Here is a 23,990-nt window from a genome sequence, read left to right as displayed (position 1 = left end):
CAGAAAGTCTTCTCCCTGTAGAAACTCTGCCCCCAAGAGATCCTGTATCAACCACCCTGACTCGCAAAACAGTCAGGATACCTTTCACCCAGAGTCACAACACTCACTTACAACTCTGCTCTCTGTCTCTGTCTCTGTCTGTCTCTGTCTCTGTCTCTCTCTGTCTCTCTGTCTCTCTGTCTCTCTCTCTGTCTCTCTCTCTGTCTCTCTCTCTGTCTCTCTCTCTCTGTATAGTACATGTGTGTAGAGGCCAGAGGACAACCTTTGATGTTTTGCTCAGAAACCATCCAACTTGTTTTTTGAGGTCCTTTCACTAACCTGGAACTTCTAAGTAAGCTAGCAGCCTCAGTGACCCACTCATCTCTCCTCCTCGGTGCTAGGATTACACGTGCACGCCAACACACCTTATGTAGTTTCTGAGTGTGAACTCTCATCTTCATGCTTACAGCACAAGTACTTTTCTGACAGTTATCCCCTAGACCAGTTCCTTGATTCTAGGGTTGTTTTATTACCTATTTAAAAAATTTAAATTTCTATTTTAGCGTCTTACGTTTATTTAGTATGTATGTGCACATGCAAGTGTGTGTGTGTGTGTGTGTGTGTGTGTGTGTGTGTGTGTGTGCGCGTGGCATGAGGCATGCACAGAAGTCAGAAGACAGCTTGCAAGAGAAATTCTCTCCTTTGACAATGTGCGTACTAAGGTTAAATTTAGGTCCCTTCCTCATCTTACCATAAGAGAAATACCAGTTATAAAGCCTGCAGTATACTCCTTATCTTGCAATCCCCTGCCTCACAATTTGTTTTCAAACTGCAGTAGAATTCACATAGACAAATTTCCTGTTCTAACCTCTGAGAGAGCACAGTTTAGCAGTGTTTAGTTCACTCACTGTGTGTATCCATCACCATAATTCTTCCCTGAATATTCTTACCATCCCCCAAAGGAAACCCTTTATTTATTTATTAAGTACTGAGCAGTCATTCCCCTTTCTTCCAGCCAGACTCCCTGGAATCTGCTAATGTTTTGGTTCCACTATTTGCCCATATGGACAGTTCTTGTACATGGATCTTTAGGGGGTTGGCTTCTTTCACTTAGCTTAATGTTTCCAAGTTCATTCACGTGGTGGCATGGGTGTGTGTGTGTGTATATATATATAATTTCTCCTGATTTTTTCTTTTTTTAAAGATTTATTTATTTATTATGTATACAGAAGAGGGCACCAGATCTCATTACAGATGGTTGTGAGCCACCATGTGGTTGCTGGGAATTGAACTCAGGACCTCTGGAGAGCAGTTGGTGCTCTTAACCTCTGCACCATCTCTCCAGCCCGGGTGTGTACTTTGTTTCCTTTGTATGGCTGAATGATGCTTCTCTGAATGGATATACCAGATTGTGTTTACCCATCCACTAATTCATGGGCAATGAATGAGTAGTTTCCAGCTTTGGCTATGTTAACTAATGCTGTTGTGACAATTCACAGGCAAGTGTTTGCTCAAACACCTTCCTCCAATTCCTTTGATTATATGCCTAAGAGTACATTGCCCTTTCATATGGAAATCCTATACTTATTTCTTGATCCATTGTCAACCCTTTTTCCACAGCAACATGTGAGAGTTCTGACCTCTCTGCATCCTCATCTCTAGCAGAATGAGTTTTATTATAACAAAGGGAAGAAAAAAATTCTGAATTATTTCAGCTTCATTTATTTAATGTGATCCCATTAAAATAAGAACTGGAAATGGGTGAGCATTTTAATGCAAAATATATCATAGCTTTTGAGATCTGTGAAAAGCAAAGGTTGTTTAACACATGGGGATAAATTTGGTCATTAGTTCGTATCTATGGACCATATAAATAACAAGATCATAAAATCCATGGAGCTGCTAGTGGCTCTTCCCCATGACATGATTCATCAGGCATATTTTTCTATAAAAATAGTACAAAAGCCCATCTCAATGACATCTGGACTCATCTGCATAAAATGAGCATTCGAGGTCATATCATCATTACATCACATTCTGTGTTCCATCTGACCCATAAAAGCAGAAGTGGGGTGCTTCTGAACACATTAAGAAAATTTTGCATGTCTTCTGCTTTTTTAAATGACATGGAATGTTGAGACTTGACATTATTTCCCTTCTATCAAGCTATGAATGTGCCATCCATATCAGAAGCCTAAATAAGTGCTCATTAGTGTTCAGGGAGATTCAGACAACATTTCAGATAAATAAGCTGCTTAAGAAGTCTGTTTCTACAGATTTGTGGGCTAAGATAACACACAACAGATTGAATGTCATTTCACATTCAATACAATCAACCAAGTAAACTGGATTTTATGACCTCATTTCCTAACCTCAGGTAGGGAGGAATAGTGTCTGTGGCTCTCCAGTCTCTAATCCGTCATATGTTTTAAGAACAGCTTTATTTAGTTGAGGGTTTTATAGGGCAAACAGAGAACAATGTGTATGATTTCCCATTTCTATGATGACAAGGGAGGCGTGGGGACAGAGTGGAGTGCCTTTCTCTTTCATGCCTCTATTTATTTGTTCTGATATGCAGTGGTTAATGTCAGTAACATAGTGTCCTGGATTGAATGAGAATGGCCTCTCCATAGGCTCAAATATACTAATGCTTGGTCCACAGTTGATGGAACTGTTTGGGAAGGATTAGGAGGTGTGGCCTTGTGGCCTTGTTGAGGGAGATGCCTCATGCTGGGAGATCAAGATGTGAACTCTCTGCTAATGCTCCAGTTCCATGCCTGCAGGGGCTGCTGTCATGCTTCCTGCCAAGATGGTCATGGAATCTAGCTCTCTGGAACGGTGATTCCCAAATTAAATACTTTTTTTATAAGCTGTCTTGGTTATAGTGTCTTTTCATGCAATAGAAAAGTAACTAAGACATGTGGTGATGAACCGAGAAAGCACTATTATTGTCCCCGTGGAATTGATAGCTTCTGGTGAGTTTTATGAGGTATCACAGTTGTATTTTGCAGTTACCTGTTGCTGCATAACAAAGCACCACAAAACTGAGTTACACTAAATAGTATATATTTATGCTCTCAGTTTTGTGAGTCATGGGTTGGGATAGGAGACAGTTCTACTCTCCATGGACAGGACTGCATTTAGGGTGAGGTAGGTGGATGAGACCTTGCAGATGTAATACAAATATGATTCCTCATGAACATGAGTTTGGATTCCTTACCTCTTCTCCTTGTTGTGTCTTCTGTCATCAGAATGTTCTTATCTTTCTGTCTTTATTTGTATGTGTGTCTGTGTGACTGAATGCCACATGTGTGTGCCTATTTATAGAGGCCAGAAGAGGGGATTGAATTCCCTGGTGCTGGAGTTACAGACAGTTTTGAACTACCAGACATGGAAGCTGGAAACTAAACTCAGAGTCTCGGCAAAATCAACAAGTTCTCTTAACCTCTGAGTTATTTCTCTTGCCCTGCCAGATAGTTTTCCACCCACCTATCTGGCACCTGGGATGAATGGTTAGGTGAATGAGTAGATGAGTAAGTCAGTGGGTAGATGGGTGAGTGGGTGGATGAATAGGTGGGCAGGTGGATAGGTGGATGGATGGATGGATGGATGGATGGATGGAAGGAAGGAAGGATGGGTGGGTAGTAGATGAATAGGTAGGCAGGTGGATAGGTGGATGGATGGATGGATGGATGGATAGAAGGAAGGATGGGTGAGTGGGTGGATGAATAGGTGGGCAGGTGGATGGGTGGATGGGTAGGTAGATGGATGGATAAGTGAATGGTGGATGGATAGGTGGGTGGGTGGATAAATGGATGGGTAGATGGGTAGGTGAATGGGTGAGATAAATAGATGAATAGATGGCTAGGTGAATGGGTAGATGGGTAGATGGGTAGATGAACAGACAGCTTCAGCTGCCTAAACATCTCTCCCTTTCTCCATGCAATCTGTACACGTGGGTTTCTTGGAGAAATATAGTCTCTGATTGCTCAAGAGTCGTGTTAGTTGTGTGCCGCTGTGACAAAACACCTGAGAATGAGGTAGGCGTGACTTACTTTGTCTCACAGCTGCCAAATATAGTACATCATGGTGGGAAAGACGCAGTGGCAAGAGTTGAGATGGAAGGTCCCATTGTGTTTGGAGTCAGGAAGCAGAGAATGAAGAACACTGCTGCTCAACTCGGTTTTTTTCCCCTTTTTACGTTATCTAGGACCCTGTTTGTGGAATGGTTCCACCCACATTCAGGGTCTTCCCACCCCAATTAACCCAATCTAGAAATTCCCTCATAGGCATGCCCAGGGGTGTCCTAGATTATTCTAGATCCTAGCAACTTGACAATAAATATTGATGACAAGTATCTTACATGGCAGCTATCTTCATGCAGAATGAACATGCCCAGAGACTCCAGACCTTATATCATCTGGACATAGGAATCATAGAGAAACTGTTCTGTTACTGGGGCCAGCTAGACTCATAGGTAGTGTGAGCCTCCACTTCTCAACAGAAGGAACTGTAATATATATATATATATATATATATATATATATATATATATATATATGTATAATATGTATATATATATATAATATGTATATGAAAATAGATAAAAGAATATATGCATATATTAGAACACACTTGCTTTAAAATTTTTAATTTTATTTATATTGTGTATGTGGGGTAGAGAGTTGCACATGTCAGCTATATGCAAATAACCATTTCAAGGACTACAGATGTCCCCCGCTGTCTCTGCAACACAGTTGTGTATAAAGCCACTGGGCTTCCTAGCTGTTTACAGTGAGAGGATGACCTGTGTCCAGCCTTTGGCTAGAAGGACATTCTCCCAAGTGCCAAGTGCCTGCAGCTGTATGTTGGAGTTGGCTCATGATTTCCAGGGCTCTGGATGATTTCAGAATTGTGTTAATGCGGTAGCTTTACTGAGAATGCCAAGGAGTTGTTCTTTGATGGTTTAATAAGTGTAGGTTTACCTGAAAAATTATGGACTAGTCTATAAGGAGAGGAATTTGAATTTAAGGAAAGATAAAGGAATTAGTTCAACAATGTTTACTGAACTCTGATAGTTCACGTGTTGGAGACAGAGCAGAAAACATGAAAAACTACCTCTGGAGGCCGAGGAGGTGGTTTGGTGAATGTGTTTGCCAGGCAAGCATGAGGACCCGAGTTTAGATCCCCAGCGCCCACATGCCAGGCTCGGTGACATGTGCTTGTTATTGTAGCACTGAGAAAGCAGATCTGGGGAGAACCAAGGAGCCAGCTGGTCTTGCTGTACTGACGAGCTCCAGGTTCCATGGGAGATCCTGTCTCAAAAGGGAAAACACAGAGAAACTTAGGACAGTATCTAATACCAACCTCTGGCCTACATACTCACACACTCACATACACACACACACACACACACACACACACACACACACGTGCACACACATTCGCACATGCAGAGACTCATAGATACTCATATACACACACACTCATATTCATACATGCACACACATTAAACTCATACACATACCCATACACACATGCACACATATAAACTCATATACACTCATATCCACCTCTGCTCCTATGAAGTGCACAGGAGAGAGAGAGAGAGAGAGAGAGAGCTATAATACTAAAGGAGTCAAGTCCCAAACTGAAACATGTCAGATGGCAAGTGGTGTGGGAATGACAGAGAAATTACAGTTCTTCCAGCTTGCCTGTGGCACTGGTTGGGAAACATGGCTACTGCCCTTCATACACTTCAATGGCGGAACCGTCTGCTTAGGGAGAAAACAGCTGCCTGCCTTATCACAGGGGTAAATCTAGCATAGGGCCTCACCCTGGCGCCCTGTGGATCTCTGGTTTATGATTATTGACCAAAAAGTCACATCTATGGTACACAGCTACTCTATCTTGTTATACTTCCCCAGGACAACTGGGTCCTCCATGAAGTGGGTTCCACATCTGGTTTTGCTGGCAAATGTGTCTTCAAGAACTCTATAGAGGTTGGGATAAATATTTGGATGGTGGTCACCAGACATAACCTAGCTGTTAAACTGTTGAGGAAATCCAGGTTCCCAGCATTTACCTGGTTGGTCCCTGGTGTGCACCCTTGCTTTCCACTTGAAAATGATGGATCGGTTTCTCATTGAAAGTTACCAGTAATGGGACCAGGGAGATGGCTCAGTGAGTAAACTGTTTGTTTTGCAAGTATGAGGATCTTGGTTTAATCCCCCAAATGCCCGTGTCTTAGATTCATTTCTGTGGCTGTGATGAAACACCTTGGCAGAAAGCAACTTAAAGGAGAACGAGGTTGATTCCAGCTTGGAATTCCAGGCTATAGTCCATCATTGTAGGGAAATCAAGGCGAGAACTTCCAATAGCTAGTCACATCATAGTGGCACCCATAGTCAAGAGCAGAGAGAAACAAACACATGTACATTCACCGCTTGTGCTCTCACACAGTTCAGGACTTCCTGCCTCGGGAATGGTTACACCCACACACCCACGGTGAGATGGGTCTTCTCACATCAATTAACTTAAGACCATCTCTCATAGACCAACCCAAGGCAGGCAGTCCATCATTGAGACTCTCTTCCCAGGTGTCAAGTTGACAATTAAAGCTGATAATCATACCAAGTTAAAAGCTAAAACTAAAACTGGGTTTGGTGGTGTGCACTTGTAATCCCAGCACTGAGTGGTTGGAGATACTCTCTGAGATGTATGTGCGTGCGCGCATTCACGCGCATGCACACGCGCGCACGCGCGCGCGCGCGCGCACACACACACACACAGAAAGAGTTTACAGTACCATTTTTACTTTTCCTTCTTTGTCTTTTCACAGCTGTGCAGTCACTGCACACCCTAAATGACCAGATTTCCCACTTCATTGTCACCAAGTCAAAGGCACTGGAGGAAGATGATGACCCCTTTCTACCCACGGAGAAAGAGACACTGAAGAACTCTATGATATTGATGAGACACCTCTTAATGGATGCCCAGGTACAAAGATCAATGGTGGGTGGTCCAGGGTTGTCCAGGATTTTGTTATTATCACATGAGAGTGTCATTTAAAAAGTTCATACTCAAGAATTGCACAGCTTAATTACCAAAAACAACAATGAAAATATTACAAAAATTCTTATCATGTTGTATGCAAGCTTAGGATTTTATGTTGGGTCTCATTCATGGTATTGTTGGCCACAGGTTGGACAATACCTTTAATGGATTTGGGGATTATCTTTGGAGTTTCTTTAAATGTTTTATTTGGGGGATAAGATATCCAAGGATGTTCAACTACAAAACCAAACACCAGTCACTTTTATCATAAACAACCAAAAAGAGGCACTCTGATACAGTGAGGACTGGGTTTTTCAGTAGATTTTACTATGTTTTTAAGTCAGAGTAATTGAGCTTAAAGATAATGTATGTGTTGCCTTTGAGAATGGAGCGCATCTCAGTCTTGGGAAAGAGAAAGAATGCATTTCCATACAAACTTGGCAGGCATTGAAACTGGCAAGGGTGTTGGCATGGAGCAAGACTTGATCCAAAACTGTATCTCTGAGTAGCTGATAAATATTTAGGGCTGTCCTATGTGCTCCCTAGTAAATGAATCAGCATTTGAAGATACTAGCAGTGAATATGCTGCAGGGGAATTGCCCATTTCACACTACGGTTGAGATGTTGTTTCTCCTCATATGCTGTTTTATTAAAATATTTAAAAGTAATCTTTCTCCTCCTTCTGTCTTTGTTAGTGGGTCTCTCCAGATATGTTGATGGGCAAACATCAGGTGTTTTAAGAGCCGGATGGTATTTTTCTTTGGTTAAAGCAAACTGCTCTAGAATTTATTGTCATTTCTGTTTCTTGGGGGTCTGGAAGTATTTTTAGGAAATCGTCTTTGGTTTGGGGAAATTTTTGTGTGACTTGCCTCCAAAGCTTTTTTCTGAAGCTTGCTTTCCATTGAACAAGTGAGGTCAATATGACTGTTCCCTGCCTTCTGCTCTGAGTGGCAGAGTTTTGAACCATGGTCTCTCCACTTTGGTTTCTATCAGAGTGATGCTTTGTGTTTTGTTTTCTATGATCAATCTGGAAATCTGGGTTTCATCTCACCAAGACTGTAGCTGATGGGACCTGCCTACATGCCTCACCTGTCAGTGTTTGAAGCTGCCCCATGGGATCTGAGCCCCTCTGTCAAGGTGCCCCAAATTATGCAAAGCCTTTCATTTAAATTCTTATTCTTCCAGTCCCTCTTTTGAGTAAGCAGCCATTCAGCCTCCCCTGCTTCCCAAGCCTGTCTGGGGGAGAAAAGAAGGCTTCTAAAGCCACAAGAGCCAATTTTAAGGCTTGGAAAAAAGGGGAAATTTAGAGCAATTTACTGAATAAAGAAAGCAAATTGTTCCTGAAAGCACAGCTTTGCTCAATGCCTGGACCCAATCCGATAGCTGACATTGCAGCCCAGGGAACTGTGTAAATGAATCCCCAAGGAGAGTGTGTATGTTCTAGTTTGCAAAATCCCAGAGAATAAAAGCCTCTTCATTTCTTTTTCTCATTTGAATTTGCTAATGCAGAGTGCTGAACTTTTCCAAACCTTTAACATCAAAGGGAAAACAGGCCCCATATTTGAGGGGCATGGAGAAGTGAGTCCACAGCCCAGTCGTGTAAATAGCGTTCATAACAACTTCGTACATTTATTATTATTATTTTGGTATTTTGAGGAAGGATCTCACTAGGTAGCCCAGGCTGGCCCCAAACTCACAGCAGTCCTCCTAGGGTTCCAGGCATACAGCACCAAACCTGGTGAATTCATGCTAGTTTTTTTTTTAAATTAATTTATTTTTGGGGTTTTCGAGACATGGTTTCTCTGTGTAGCTTTGCGACTTTCCTGGAACTTGCTTTGGAGACCAGGCTGGCCTCAAACTCACAGAGATCCGCCTGCCTCTGCCTCCCAAGTGCTGGGATTAAAGGCGTGCACCACCACTGTCCAACCATGCTAGTTTTATTAAGAACTGGAAAAGAGAAGATTGAAATGCCCCAGCACAATGACATGCTTAAGAAGCTGGGAATACTATTTACCCCAGTTTGGGCCATACACATTGTATCCTTGTGAATTACCACCCTGTACCCTGAAATATGTACCATTACTACATGTCAATCCAAAACTTCTTACATGGCTTAAGATTATTAATGTAGATATAACCGTCTTGTTAAATAAGAATCACAGAGCCAATTTCATTGTTAAAAGCCAAGAGGTCAGAGCAATAGCTGAGAGCTGAAAACCTTACCCTTCACCTGTCTTTCCTCTCTGCCAGAGATCTACTTCTGTGTGTTTTTTTCTTTTTTATAGACTTTCTCTTCTGCTTTCTCATTGGTTGTAAACCCAACCACATGACCTCCTTGTCACTGCCTGTCTGTACTGACCTCCAGGTCTTCTATGGTTGGTGTTGAGATTAAAGGCGTGTGTTGCCATGCTGGCTGTATCCTTGAACACACAGAGATCTGCCTAGCTCTGCCTCCCAAGTGCTGGGATTAAAGGTGTGCACCCCCACCACCCAGCTTCTGCTATGGCTTGCTCTGACCCCAAGGAAACTTTATTAATATACAAATAGAATCACATTTCAGTACAAATAAAATATCACCACAATTATTTATCATCAAATGTTCAACTGGCATCTTGAATCCTCCTTGACATTGGTAACCTTCCTCCCTCCCTCCCTCTCCCCCTCTCTCCCTCCCTCCCTCCCCCCTCTCTCCCTCCATCCCTTCCTTCCTCCTTCCTCTCTTTCCCTCCCTTCTTCCCTTACTCCTCCTCTCTCTTTCTTTCCTATTTTCTTCTTTTCCATTAGGAGTTAAAGTATCCCATCTGACAAGGTTCTTGAATATTTTATTGTCTCGTTTTCTTCTGTTCCTGAATTGACACAAATAGAATGTTCTCATTTTGACAAATAAAATAAGGTTTTATGGCTTTTCCTCTCCAGTCCTACACTCTACAATCAAGGTGGATTGGGTTCACATCTCCAGGAAAATTGTCACAGGAAGTTGGCCAGGTATTGTCATGTGATATCTAGGCACACTCTTGTCTCAGGCCTCTTTCTGCTCAGAAACTGTTTGGTGAAAATCTTGTCATTTAGATTTACAAAGGATGAAGTAGCTTGTACTTAGTTTAGTTTCAAGATATCAGCCTTGTAGCTTTACTTCTAAACAAACACACTTAAATTTCTAAAAGTTTTGCCAAAATCAAATAGAATTGTGATATCCCAGCCCCTTGGGTTGCACAGAATCTCTGGGTGATTCTTTCTCAGCTTAATGTCACCAATTTTATATGATGCTGAGGAAATGGCATTTTTGTGGATAACTGGGGTAATAGGTGGTTTTATTTATTTATTTAAAGATTTATTTCATTTGTAATTATGTGTATGTATGTCTGTATGTAGGTGTGTGCACATAAGTACACTATCTGCAGAGGCCATAAGGGGGCATCAGATCCTCTAGAACTGGAGTTACAGGCTGTTGTGAGCCTCATGACATAGATTCTGGGAACTGAATTTGAATCCTCTGCTGGAGCAGCAAGTATTCTTAAGCACTGAGCGTCTCTCCAGCTCCAAAATGTAGTTTTGAGTTTTGTAGTAGGCACCCAGAAATACATTTTTTTCTTGTAGTAAGCATCCAGAAACATATTTTTTAGTGAGAATCTTTATTGAACACCCCATTTACTCTTGTGAAATTCAGTTATGTTCGATCTATTTTTACATATTGCTTCGTATCTTTCTTCCAAAGACAGATGGATATACTTATTTATTATTCTAAGCTCAATAGTAGATTATCAATAGAATGTTAATGTAGCTTGCATGCACAGCCTTCTTTTGGCTCTGCATTTTATGATATCAATGGATCAGTCTGTAGGTTTGCATTTTGTGGGACAAAAGCAGAGAATGAACCACATGCCTTGACTTGGTGGGCTTCCTACGTGTCTTAGTTCAGGACACACAGGGCTTTTAATAGTATTTGATTATGGTGAGATTCTCTGACATCAGCCACACATCGTATGAAGCCAGGAAAAAGAAACAGAAGTCTTGCAGAGAGCCCGGAGGCTGCTTGGAGAGTGTGTGCTTACAAGGCATAATCGATTCAAGTCACATCTGTTTTGGAGGCAATAAATCCTGCTTAGGAGAATGTCAAAGGCAAACACACTGCTGTGCTATGAAATCCCACCTCTGAGGATTATCAAACAGTATGCATGGAGAAGACACATCCCCCAGTATAATGGGGGTGCCAGTGATGATTGGCAGGCCTGCTCTACAGAATGCAGCATCTTATGGGAATAAAGGGATAGGGACAGGGTATCACAAGAGGCCATGGTGATACATTCATTCCATAACTGTTTCTTTGCATGGTGGTGGTGGGTCTCTGAAAGAACCAAAGAACACAGAGCCCCTATTTGCATTGCATGGCATCTGCAGTCTGCAGGCCCCTAGTTCAATAAAGTACCCTATTCAGATGGCATTTGAAACCTAATCTGGTGGTTTTTATTCCTGAGAGCTTCCTCTAACCCAAAATGCCAACCCTGCCTCGTAAGTGATTAGATTCATAACAGCAAAAAAGGCAATTCTTTCTGGGAGAGATTAATTCTTTTCTCGCACTGTGTAACTCTGCGTGCTAAGAGGGGTCGATTACAGCAAATTAAATTTCCTAACATCAACTCTGCCCCCTCCCACCAAAGGCTTTGGGTCATTGTTTATTAAGGGAGAAGCCATGCTTGGAGAAACAGGAAGATGGCCAGGTTCGAAGTAAGGTCTTACTGTTGGAGGTTGAGTTCTAAAGACTGACAGATGTGCGTACACATGGAAGGCTCCTGCTGGTCAGTGGGTAGAGACTGGCTAAGGGAAGTTCCATTGCCCAAGCAGATGGTCTCCCTGCTTAAAACATAGAGGATTCATTTTAAGAGAGGATGTACCATAGGACTATCCCTTCCTACAGGTCCACATGTAGGGACAAAGCAAGGAAACCTTTCAAAATAAAAGCAAACCACATGTCTGGCACCTGCAAGCATGTTTGTGTTTGACCTATCTTGGTTACTTCTCTGTTACTGTGATTAAAAAAAACAAAAACCTGAAAAAAGCAAGCTAAGGGAGAGTTTATCATGGTGCCAGAAGGATGCAGTAATCCATGACAGTGGGGAAGGCAGGTAGCAGGGCACAAGGTTGACAGTCACATCACATCTATAGTACTAAAGCAGAGGGACAGCAGGAAGTGAGGGTCAGGCTTTACAACCTCCAGGAGGCTTGTCCCCTGAGATCCACTTCCTCCAATGAGGCCCCACCTCCTAAAGGTTCTGCAACATTCCCAAACAGCGCCATCAGCTGGGGACCAAGTATTCAGACATATGAACCTGTGGTGGCAGTGGGGGTGGGGGGCATTTCCCTTCAAGCCACACTGAAAGTCAGATACCTGGTGGGAAAACGATAAAATGGTGTATCTTTTTTTCTTCTTTTCCTCTATATTCTGCCCTTTTCCCTCTAGTCTTGTCCTTCTCTGCTTTGCTCCTCTCTTCTCATCTGTCTGCCTTTCCTCTATCTCTGGGGAAGCATGTGTGCCAAGGCCTTGCGTGTGCCTTTCCAAGGAGGAACGGCACAGCATCAGAAGGTGTGGTGATGAGCTGAACGCAAGCCTGGTAGACGGGAAGCAGGATGGGGACCCTGCCAGTATCTGGGATGGAATAGAGTTTGGGTTGCTTTGTTTTTCTTCTCCTTTTGAGAGAAGGCTTTAAGCAAACTGCACTGGCTAAGTTAATAAGAATAGATCAGCTAGTGGAAAACTGTCTGAAGACTGGCCTCAGATGGAGGAGGATGGATTTGGACCAGAGTCACCATCAGCTCTTGCCAGTCAGTGGACAGAGAGGTTAGCCTAACAGCTGCCAAACCCCCTGCAGTGGGGAGACATTGGGAGGTAGGCAGGCCATGCATGTCACAGAGGTAACCTTCAATTTGACTCCTTTTTCTAACACTTTTCATGCCTGCGGGTGCTATTTTATGTCGATGCTACAGTTAGAAAGCATCGCAGTTATTACTAACATATTTATCTGGGGCTGATAAAATTGTTTGGTCAATTTTAAGAGACAAGATAGTAAAGTTAAACTCTATACTCTTAGACCCCAACGAGGTTTATGGCTCCAAGAACACAATTTTCTGATTTCTCCAAGCAGAATATAAAAGACACCCCAAATATCTCAGGGTCTTCAAGATATCTGTTGTTATGTTAGCAAATAATGACTTCCAAGATAATGCCCAGTTCCAGCATGACCCTTTCAGAGGCGTCTCATCTCATGAAGGTGACACAATGTTAACAGAGTCCACACTTGGGAACTTTGCAGTTGCCACAAAAACATTGCCAAGAGGATCATGATGATTCAAGTATGTTTATGACTGTGTGTTGGATTGTATTTATAGCTATCTTTAGGTCACATGTGGCCTGGGATGTGGGTTGAACATGTCTACATGAATGATCTCAACTAAGAGGAGAGGAGAATAAGTCTGCCTGCTACCTTCCAGAGAACATCTGCTCTGTGTTGAGGTTTTCTTGATTGGTGGTCGTTGGATATTGGGATGGTTGCCTTTAATTGCCAACTTAGGCAACTGAGAACCTGGAAGAAAGTCTCAGGGAGAGTTGTATACAGTTGGTTGACCAGTAGGCTTGCCTGTGGGGACTTGTTTGAATTAAGTTAATTGATATGAGAAGTTATAATACTATTATATAGTATATACTATATATAATATAGTATATATAAATATAAAGAAGATATATATATATCTATATATATCTATATCTATATATATATATATATACATAAAATATATAAATATACAAGTTAATTGGTATGAGAAGACCCAGTCCACAGAAGGCAGTACAGTTCTCTAGGCATGGGTATACTGAATTGTATGTCAGTGGAGAAATCAGGGCTGGAGAGGATGACTGAGTGGTTAAGAGCATATACTGCTCTTGGAGAGGATCTGAGTTTGGTTCCCAGCACCTGCTTGGAGCAGCTCACAGCCACCTATAACTCTGACTCCAGGGGATCTGATGCCCCTTTTGACTTCCATAAGCACCAAATACATATAGCAAGCACTTGCACAGTCCCACAAACATAATACCTATAAATAAAAGAATAATTCATCCTTAAAAGAGTAGAGGATTGAGCTGAGCACAGGCAAGCAGATGAGCATGCATGCATCTGTTTCTCTCTGCTCTTGACTGTTGATGTGATGTGACAAGCTATTTTAAATTCCTTCTGCTGTGATTTCACTGCTGTCATAGACTGTAATCTGGAAGTGTGAGCTGAAGTAAATCCTCCCCCCTTTCAAGGAATCAGGGAATTATATCACAACAACAGAAAGTAGGGTAGGGGTCATGGTGTTATTGGCAATTTTTAAAAAAAATTAAAAAGTGTGTGTTGGGAGCTGCCTGGGATGGATTCTAAAACAAACTCAAGTCCTCTGGAAGAACAAGCACTGGCCAACCATTGCCGCCTTAAGGGAGGAGACCAAGGGTGTTTCTACACTCATCACAATACACAGAACAGCTCAACCAAGCAAATAATAATTTACTCATAGATGCCCGTAATATCAAGGTTGGAAAGCTCTGCTTTAGATTCAAAGTTCACATTTTAATTATTTATGGAAATCTTCCAGTTGCAAAATCCCTTTTCTCTGTAGCCCACTATTGATCATAAATGTTCCTTAAAACATGTCTTATGTTCAACCCACTGCTTTTCCTCATCTCACTGAACACCTCCAGTGTCCTAGACACTGGGCTAGACTGTGAGGGAGGAAAGACAAGGTCCTTGCTCTTCAAGATCCTGTATGAAATCAGTTAATAATAAGTTTCTCAACTGTCTTAAAGGTATGTTAGGTAAGGTACAAGGACTTTCTCATCATCACATTTAAATTGAGATCTGAGGAGCATGTGTATGTTTGCGGTTTTATATATCTTTGTGTTTTTGTGTTTATGTTTGCTTATGTTTGTGTGCATCTTTGTGCTTATGTGTATTTATGTGTGTTTATGTATGTTTATGTGTTTGTTTGTGCATGTGTTTATGTATATTTGCTTATGAATGTGTTTGTATGTTTATGCATATATGTCTGTATATATTTGCAAGTGCTTATATATATGTTTGTGTTTTTGTATGTGTTTGGGGGTTTATGTTTGTGTCTGTATATATTTGTGTTTGTGAAAGTGTGTACTTATGTGCCTGTGTTTATGAGAGAAAGAGAACTCTCCTTATGCTTTATTGCATGTATTTGTATTTTAATTTGTCTCTTTAGTATTACACCATGAGGTAACTGAAAATAGATCCCCAGAGATGGTACAAAAGATACCCGTAAATTACTTATTCTAGGAATTAGCATTTCATTTAAAGACTATAAAATTTACAGCTGGCCTCTCAGGAACAGAAGATCCTTTAATCCTTTGCTTACTGGTGTCCACAGGGAAGCAGGCAAGGATGCAGTTCTCATTAGGTGCATGGGCAAGCAGACACATGGAAGGAGGCTGGGGAAAGTTGTCTGCACTCAGAGGTGGTTGGTTTGTAGGTGAGGGCTTGCAGTTCATCCATGGCCTCATACAATATGTCTGGCCAGCAGGCAGCTCTCCACTATGTACCTGCATTAGGAGCTTTATGGTTCCATGCTGGGCAAGACATTGTTTCCTCAGCATCACACACTCTAGAAATGTAAATTAATGGTAGTGGTAATAAGATGTAATTAGGGTGAATTAGGGTCTAAGAGGTGATTTCATTACCAGTACCTTTTTCATCACAATGGAATTCAATATCAGGCTTTTAAAAGTGTCAGTTACTCAGTATTATTTTTATGTATGGCTCCTGTCTATTAGTCAGAAAATAGAGAGCTGAATGTATGCCATATAGTTATACCCTAAAATATTTTACACTTGCAACAGCTATTGTTTATTTATTTATTGTGTATGTACATATTTGTGGAATTCAGAGGACAACTTGTGGGCATTGATTTTCTCCTTCCACTTGAGGGACCTGGAAATTGAACTCAGGTCATCAGGCTTGGGAGCAAGTGCCTTTACCCACTGAGCCATTGTACTGGCCCTAGAATATTATTTCTTTTTAATTTTTAGTTTTATGTGTTTGAATGTTATACTTTTATGTATCTCTATGCACCATATGCATGCACCTCTTCTGTGGAGGCCAGAAGAGGGTGTTGGATCCCCTCAAACTGGAGTTGCAATGATTATGAGCTAGCATGTGGGTGCTGGGAACTAACCCTGTGTCCTCTACAAGAGCAACAAGTGCTCTTGACAGTGGAGCCATCTCTGCAGCTCCTAGAATACTAATCATTTTTTGAGATGCATCTATTTTTATTTTATGTGTCTGGTGTCTGAGTATTTTGCCTGCATGTATGTCTATGGACCATGTGCATACAGTACCTGCAGAGGTCAGAAGAAGCCACCAGATCCCTCTAGAACTGGAGTTACAGATGATTGTGAACTGCCATGTAAGTGCTGGGAATGGAACCCGGAAACTTGATATATTCCCACCCTCCCCCTTTCCTCTCTATTTCCTCCTATGTTTCCACAGCTCCCTCTAAAATTCATGACCTCTTCTTCAGTTATTATTGTCACACACACACACACACACACACACACACACACACACACACACACACAAATACAACCCACTGAATTCACTTATTGTTTCTCCTTTGTGTATGTATTTAGGGCTGACCATTTGGGTTTGGATAAGCTACCAAGGGGGTCATCCCTGGGGAAAACTGATCCTCCTTTTCAGTAGCCATTCATTGCCTGTAACTCTTCATCTAGGAGCAGGGGCCTTAGGAAATTTTGCCCTTTCATGTTGGCATGTCAGCTGGTATTGTCATTGTTAAGGTCTTGTTTAGGCAACAATGAGATTTTGTGGATACAACTTCTCTGTCATATACAGAAAACACTGTCTCACACATATGTCCCCTGGGTCTTATAATTTTTCTACTTTCTTTTCTGCAATATTAATTTTCATCCCATTAGTCAAATCGAGTCACACCAGCAAAACCAGAGCAGGGGGAGCAGAAAGCACTAAAAGAGGTAGACATAGGGACATGAATGACTAACCCACCATATAACCAAAGAATGTCTCCAGATGATTGTCGTGGTATGACTTCTTGCCCATGGTTCATGTATGGCAGTGGTTCTCAACTTTCTTAATGCTGTGACCCTTTAACACAGTTCCTCATGTTGTGGTGACCCCAACCAAAAAATTATTTCATTGCTGCTTCATAACTGTAACTTTGCTATTGTTATTGTGATGTAAATATCTGATATACAGGATATTTGATATATGACCCCTCCCCAAGGGGTCACAATCCACAGTTTGAGAACCACTGAGAGCTTGGGGTGCAGTGTGTAATGTTGAGGTGGAACCTTTAGAGCTAGGGTCAGGTGGGAAAATCATTGAAGCTTCTGCCTGTGGATGGGATTGTTTGTCCTTCCTAGAGGAAGGTGTTATGAAGGAGCAGCCCTCAGCAGTCCCTCTGGCTTACAGCCTCACCCTGTGTCCCTTTCACCCTACAAAATTCCAAGCTCTTTACATGCCATCCAGCTCCAAATATTTTGTTACAGCCACAGAAAACAGTAGCATATGACAGACATCCTTGGCTACTTTTGATCTGTTGGAAATGGGAATTTGAAACAGTAATCAACAAGTTTCACACACATCACATATCCTTCAGGAAAGTCTGTTCAAGTTGGCTTATTTAGAGGTGGTGGGGTGTGTTCTTTTGTCCCATAAAAATGCCCAGAGGACAGAATGTGTTTGAGCAGCTGGAGGATATATTTCAAGAGGACTCTATGTTAAGCTTGGACAGGTTGATGTCCAAGTGTGAGAAGCATGGGCTCATGATAAATCTGGAAGTCTGAGGAGTCATTAAAAGACTGTTAATCCCACCGGTAGGTAGAGCCAGGTGCATGGCTAATTTGTTTGACGAATACTTCCTGAGAGTCTATCAATTACTGAAAGCCACGGTGGTAAACATTTCAGAGAGATGCAAAAAAAAAAAAAAAAAAAAAAAAATTAATGTAGCAGAGGGTCATTGAGTGCTGCCGAGTTTTCCACCTTCTTCATCTCATTTAACACATGGAGGAAACACGTGATAGCCTCCCTATTTTATGGATGAGGAAACTGAGGCCCAGAGGAAACACCCGTGATCACAAATCTGGCCATTGGCTATGCCAGTTCAGTTGTAAAAGTAGTCATTTTTTTTTCAAAGAATTTCCATGGGAGGTGACTCCAAAGCTCCTTGCATTAGGTACAATGTGTTTCCCCACCTCTGGAATCTTAAGTTGGGTAAAGTCATGTTAGATTCAGAGTAGACATCCAAATGCCTTGTGTGCTTCTGCCTTCTTGAAGGCCGATGATACTGTGACAGCAAGTGTGATCTCATGGGAGACCACACTTGGGACAGAAAAGGAGTCATCCCCACTGAGTCTCTCCTGGATTTGCTGAGGTGACAATGCCCAAGGAAGCACAGCCAATCAGCTGAGCTCAGCCTAGCCTGGGCTAGCAGCACCGCCAGTCAGCCAATCACTGTAGACTTAAGGGAAATGCCAAGAGGTAGTTGTTTTACATAACTGTCTCACAACCTTTTATTGCGCAGTAAGACCCATAGAGAGACTGGAGAAATGGCTCAGTCAGTAAGGTACTTTCTGTATAAGCATGAAGATCTGTGTTCCATAGCAGAATCCACATAAAAAGCTGGACATGGTAGTGAATGCTCCTGATTCTGATGCTGGGGAAGAAGAGACAGGAGGGTCCCTCAGGCTCACTGGCCAGTCAGCCTAGACTACTTGGCAAGGCCCCGGCCAATCAGTGACTCTGTCTCTCTCTATATATATCTCTCTGTCTCTGTCCCCATTTCTCTCTCTCTCTCTCTCTCTCTCTCTCTCTCTCTCTCTCTCTCTCTCACACACACACACACACACACACACACACACACACACACACATTACTCATATAGAACTTAGGTTGTCTGTAGAGTCGCAGGTTACCAAAGCACCTTCCTTTCTTCCTTCCTTCCTTCCTTCCTTCCTTCCTTCCTTCCTTCCTTCCTTTTTCTCTTTCTTTTTCTATTTATCTTTTTTTAGGTCTTTTCATTTTATTTTGTCTATGACTGCTTTTCCTGCTCCTTTGTCTGTCCACCACCTGTGTGCATTGCCAGCGGAAATCAGAAGGGGTGTGGGATCCTCTGGAACTGGAGTTACAGTTGGTTGTGAGCCACCAAGTTGGGGCTGGGATCTGAACCAGGGTCCTCTGCAAGAGCAGCTAGCACTCTGAACTGCTGAGCCATCTCTCTAGCTCCCACTCTAATTTAAACAAGAACTATTTTCTTTCTTTCTTTCTTTCTTTCTTTCTTTCTTTCTTTCTTTCTTTTTTAAATTTTGGTTTTTCAAGAAAGGGTTTCTCTGTATAATGACCCTGGTTGTCCTGGATCTCGCTCTGTAGACCAGGCTGGCCTCTAACTCACAGAGATCCACCTGCCTCTGCCTCCTGAGTACTGGGATTAAAGGTGTGCCATCATCACCCAGCTAAACAAGAGCTTTTATGGTTTTGATAGATCACAGGAAGTCTTTTAAACTAGATGAGTCACATGGGCAAGAATCAGGACATCTGGAAGCACCATTGAGATGGATACTAGAATTCCCTCCAGAACTACTTTCTAGAACCATGGTGTCTAAAAGAGCCAATATCTCACAATGGTGGCTCTGTTGGGCAACAACACCTCATTCAGACAGAACCCAGGCTACCTTGATGATCTTAGCTGCAAAGGAATTTGGAAAATGTAGTTTTTAGCTTTCCATTTTTTTTTTTTTTTGTCTTCTGGGAGGTGGACCACAGAAGGTGAAATATGGGGGCTGAGATGACTTGATGGGTAGAAGCACTTGCTATGAAGTTTTAGAACCAGAGTTTGAATCCCTAAAGTTCATACAAAAAGCCTGGTATCCTCAGCACTGTAAGATGCAGAGCAAGAGGATTGCTGGAGTTTGCTAGCTGCTAGCCTTTCTCCAAGTTAGTGAGAGAGCCTGTCTAGAGGGAATAAGGTGGATGGTGATAGAGCTGGACACCCATGACTTCCTCTGGCCTGTGTATGTGCATAAAGGACATGCATCTGCACACATATATGTACACACAGCATATCCCCCAAATATATACATTATTATACAGGTTTAGGGATATGTAGAAGAAAAGACAAGGTGGGAGACCGTCAGCTCAAGATTGGAGATCAAAATGGTGCAGCTATAAGCCAAGAAAGGCATGGTGCTGCAGCAGCAGAGAGAGGGGCCAGAAACACATGCTCACTGAGGACTTCACACGGTTCCATTGCTGTCACCATCTTAATTCAGGATTTCTTGCCTTAAGGTCTGAGAGACTCTAAATTGCTACCTTTGTATTAAATGACTAATTTTGTGACACTTTGGCATGGTGGCCACAAGGAAGTAATATGCTCTGCAGAAGGCTGCTGTAGCTGGAGTTTTCTCCAGTCCTGCCTGCCCCAAGGTCAGGACAAATCTTTCTCACCTGCCAGTCCCGCAGCCCCCCAAACCCAACCAAGTAAACACACAGAGACTTATATTGCTTACAAACTGTATGGCTGTGGCAGGCTTCTTGTTATCTAGTTCTTCTATCTTAAATTAACCCATTTTTATTCATCAAAAAGTTGACAGGTGGGTCGTGGCTTACTGGTATCTTAACATTTTCTCATGGTGGTGGCTGGCGGCGTCTCTCTGACTCAGCCTTCCACTTGCAAGAATTCTCCTCTCTGCTTGTCCCACCTATACTTCCTGCCTGGCTACTAGCCAATCAGCATTTTATTTAAACAGAGTGATATCCATAGCAGGCTGCAAATCAAACAGGTTCAATAGAAGCTTGGTTCTTTTTTCTTTGGTGGATTTAAGGTGATTGCAATAGAAAGCAATATGCTTGTTCTCCAAAGGGTTGACAGCCTTGAATGCTGAGCCTAGAGGTCTATAGTCCATCAGGGTAAGATAAGGGTCTTGTAAGGGTAAGATAAGGTTCTTGTAAAAACCCAAGAATGGTGGAGCAGGTGCTTGGGTTCTGTTATATTTGCTGGTCCTGGTATTACTGTTTGTTAATATTTATTTATTTATTTGATATAATCATTTTGTATGAATTTATGAATGTATATCACTGGTGTATAGTACCCATGGGGGCCAGGAGAGGGTGTCAGATTCCCTAGAGCTAGAATTTACAGGTAGTGTGAGGTACTGTGTGGCTGGGAACCAAACCCAGGTCCTATGCAAGAACTGGAAGCATCTTAACCACAAAGCCCTCTCTCCAGCCCTTCACTGTTCCTTACAAAGCTGATGCCAACATCACACATCATCTGTTGTTTTCCTTGTGTGATGGGAAGTCATCACCCAGCTTTTGATTCTTCTTTCATTCATCACTGCCTCCACTGTCATCCTTCTAGCTCGGAAGCAAAGGGAAGCAAGCCTTTGCTCATCTGGGAAGGATTCCAGATGCATCTCAACAGAATGGAGAAGCACTTGACATTTCAGATTATCATGTGCGCTTCTTAATCAGTTTCCATTGAACTTGGTACTCCAGTGGGCCCATGGGGCAAGCGAACAAGCAAAGACGGAGCGGGGTTCACTGGCAGATGTTGGCCTTGGACAATCACTCTGCTACTCCAAGAAGGACATGTGGAGTCTCTCTCAGAATCCAGCTTTTGGCTCAGAGTGACAGGTCTTCTAGCCATCTTTTCTCAATATCATCTTTTGCCTTCAGAGCAGTTATGGAGTGTGTGTCACATCCTCAGACTGACATCTACTTCTATATAGCCAGCTTCAGTCTGGCCCAGTGTCCTCAGTACAACATGTTCTGTCATCCTTGGTCTTTGTAGTATTCTGTGTCCCCAGGTCATGCCTGTCTGTCCCCCGCTGCCCCCCTTTCAGTGTTTGGGAAGGCTGTCCACAAATTACCATATTTGAGTTTTAAAGGGAGAGTGTAGCTTTTTCCTGAGGGCTCTGCCTGTTCAGGCTGAGGGGCTGGCTGTCTCTCAGTTCTGCAGAACAAAGGGAAGAATAGCCAGGGGAAGAGAAACACAAAGGACTGAGGGGAGCCATGTGCCTCCATGGGAGCAGCCAGGGAGAGCTTCAGAGGAACAATTGATGTTTATGGGAAGGATGGATCTCAGAGGATACTGCAATAGTGATGTCTGCCCAGGATGGAAACTTGGGGTTAGTTGTTGAGTAGCTGCTTGCTTAGTCTGCCAGAGGGCAGCCCTGATCATTCCAGCCTAGCTCCTCTCCAGATTTTGTTGGAATATTTGATTTGGGTCATTTTCCAAGGAGGCCATGTCAAGTTCTTAGCTCAGTTGGCTGTACTTGGCCAGTGGAATCAGACTTCTGGGTAAGGTTCAGTATATTCTTATGGAAAAAGTTATGGGATCTGGAGAGATGTCTCAGTGGTTAAGAACACTTGCTGCTCTTAGAGAGGTCCTGAGTTTGGTTCCTAACATTCACATCTGGTACCTCACAGCTGCCTGTAACTCCAGCTCCATAGGATCTGACAAACTCTTCTGACAAACTCTGCATACCTACATGCATATATGCATATACACACAGAGACACATATTCACTGAAATAAAAAAAATAAACTTCAACAAAAATCTTATCTATAAGAAAACTCCTATTTTGTGGGATTTTTAGAAAGTTCTTATTTTGTAGGTACATTCTAACTTGATTTTTGAAGGTCATTCATTGTTTCTAACACATTGACAAGGTTGCTCTTTATTTGTCAGTATTGGCAGGTTTCCTCTTCCTGAGATAAATGATTGGTTTTAGTCACTGCAAGCTGCCCCTTCACATTTTTCTCTCTGGCCTTCTTGGGATCTCCAACCCCACGATGTCCTCCGACATGGTTAACAGCTCCTCAGATGAAGGAGTTCCAGGGAGAGGAAAGTGGAGAGACAGGTGGACGACATCACCAACACCAAAGCATTATAAGTCAGAAGTTTCAATTCCTCAAATGACTCACATCAGACATCTGAGAACCACTAACAAAATGAGACAGAAATGATAAAATTACAGGCTCAATGAGCTGAAAAAACTTAGATCCAAGAAGATAGCTAATAGAAAATGTACAACAGGATTTTAAATAAGGGTAATTAATATCTCCAGAGAGATTGGCAAATAACACACCCAGGAAATCAGGAGAGTAGCCCTTGGTTTATCTATTCATTAACTTCAGCATCATTTTCTGAATTTCTACTGAGTGCTAGGAATAAAGTCTGGATGGGAAAGAAAAAAAATAACCAGTGACACAGTAAGTATGCAATGCATGGGGTTTTGTATTGTGGGGAGAAAGAAGGCAAAATGAGAGGTTTAAGAGGTGCAGGAATTGGGGTGAGCATGCCCTGACACACAGAGCATCAGAAAGAGCCTCAAGGAAATAAAAGGAGTGGATTAGTCAAGTGGAGAGCAAGAGAATGTTCTAGTCAGAGGGACAGGAAGTGCCAGGGCTCTGAGTTACAAGGTGTCTTAGTGTTCTACTGCTGTAAAGAGACACCATGACCAAGGAAGTTTATAGAAGAAAACATTTAACTGGGTTGTTCACAATTTCAGAGGGTTAGTCCATTATCTTTATGGTGGGAAACATGGTGGAATGTAGGTAGGCATGGTCCTGGAGAAGTAGGTGAGAACTTTACATCCTGATCCATAGGCAGCAGGCAGAGAGAGAGAGAGAGAGAGAGAGAGAGAGAGAGAGAGAGAGAGACAGAGAGAGACAGAGACAGAGAGAGACAGAGACAGAGAGAGACAGAGACAGAGAGACACAGAGAGAGACAAAGAGACAGAGAGAGACAGAGACAGAGGCAGAGAGACAGAGAGATTGGGCTTACTAAAAGCTTTTGAAACCTCAGAGCCCACCCCAGTTACACACCTCCTCCAACAAGGCCACACCTCCTAATCCTTCCCAAACAGT

General features: G+C 42.4%; 1 protein-coding gene across 1 annotated transcript in view; it reads left to right on the top strand.

Annotated features, from left to right (window-relative positions):
* LOC118578213 (putative uncharacterized protein C1orf196) overlaps positions 1–23,990 on the top strand; it is a 275,201-nt gene that overhangs the window by 239,155 nt on the left and 12,056 nt on the right. Inside the window, exon 2 of the mRNA XM_036178951.1 lies at positions 6,821–6,978. Within this exon, the coding sequence (XP_036034844.1) occupies positions 6,821–6,978 (158 nt within the window). The remainder of the gene's footprint in view (positions 1–6,820; positions 6,979–23,990) is intronic.

This window comes from Onychomys torridus, chromosome 2 (genome assembly GCF_903995425.1).
Source record: "Onychomys torridus chromosome 2, mOncTor1.1, whole genome shotgun sequence".
NCBI classification, from domain to species: Eukaryota; Metazoa; Chordata; class Mammalia; order Rodentia; family Cricetidae; genus Onychomys; species Onychomys torridus.
Note: the sequence above shows the minus strand (reverse complement) of the source record. Positions and strands in the feature narration are given on the sequence as shown.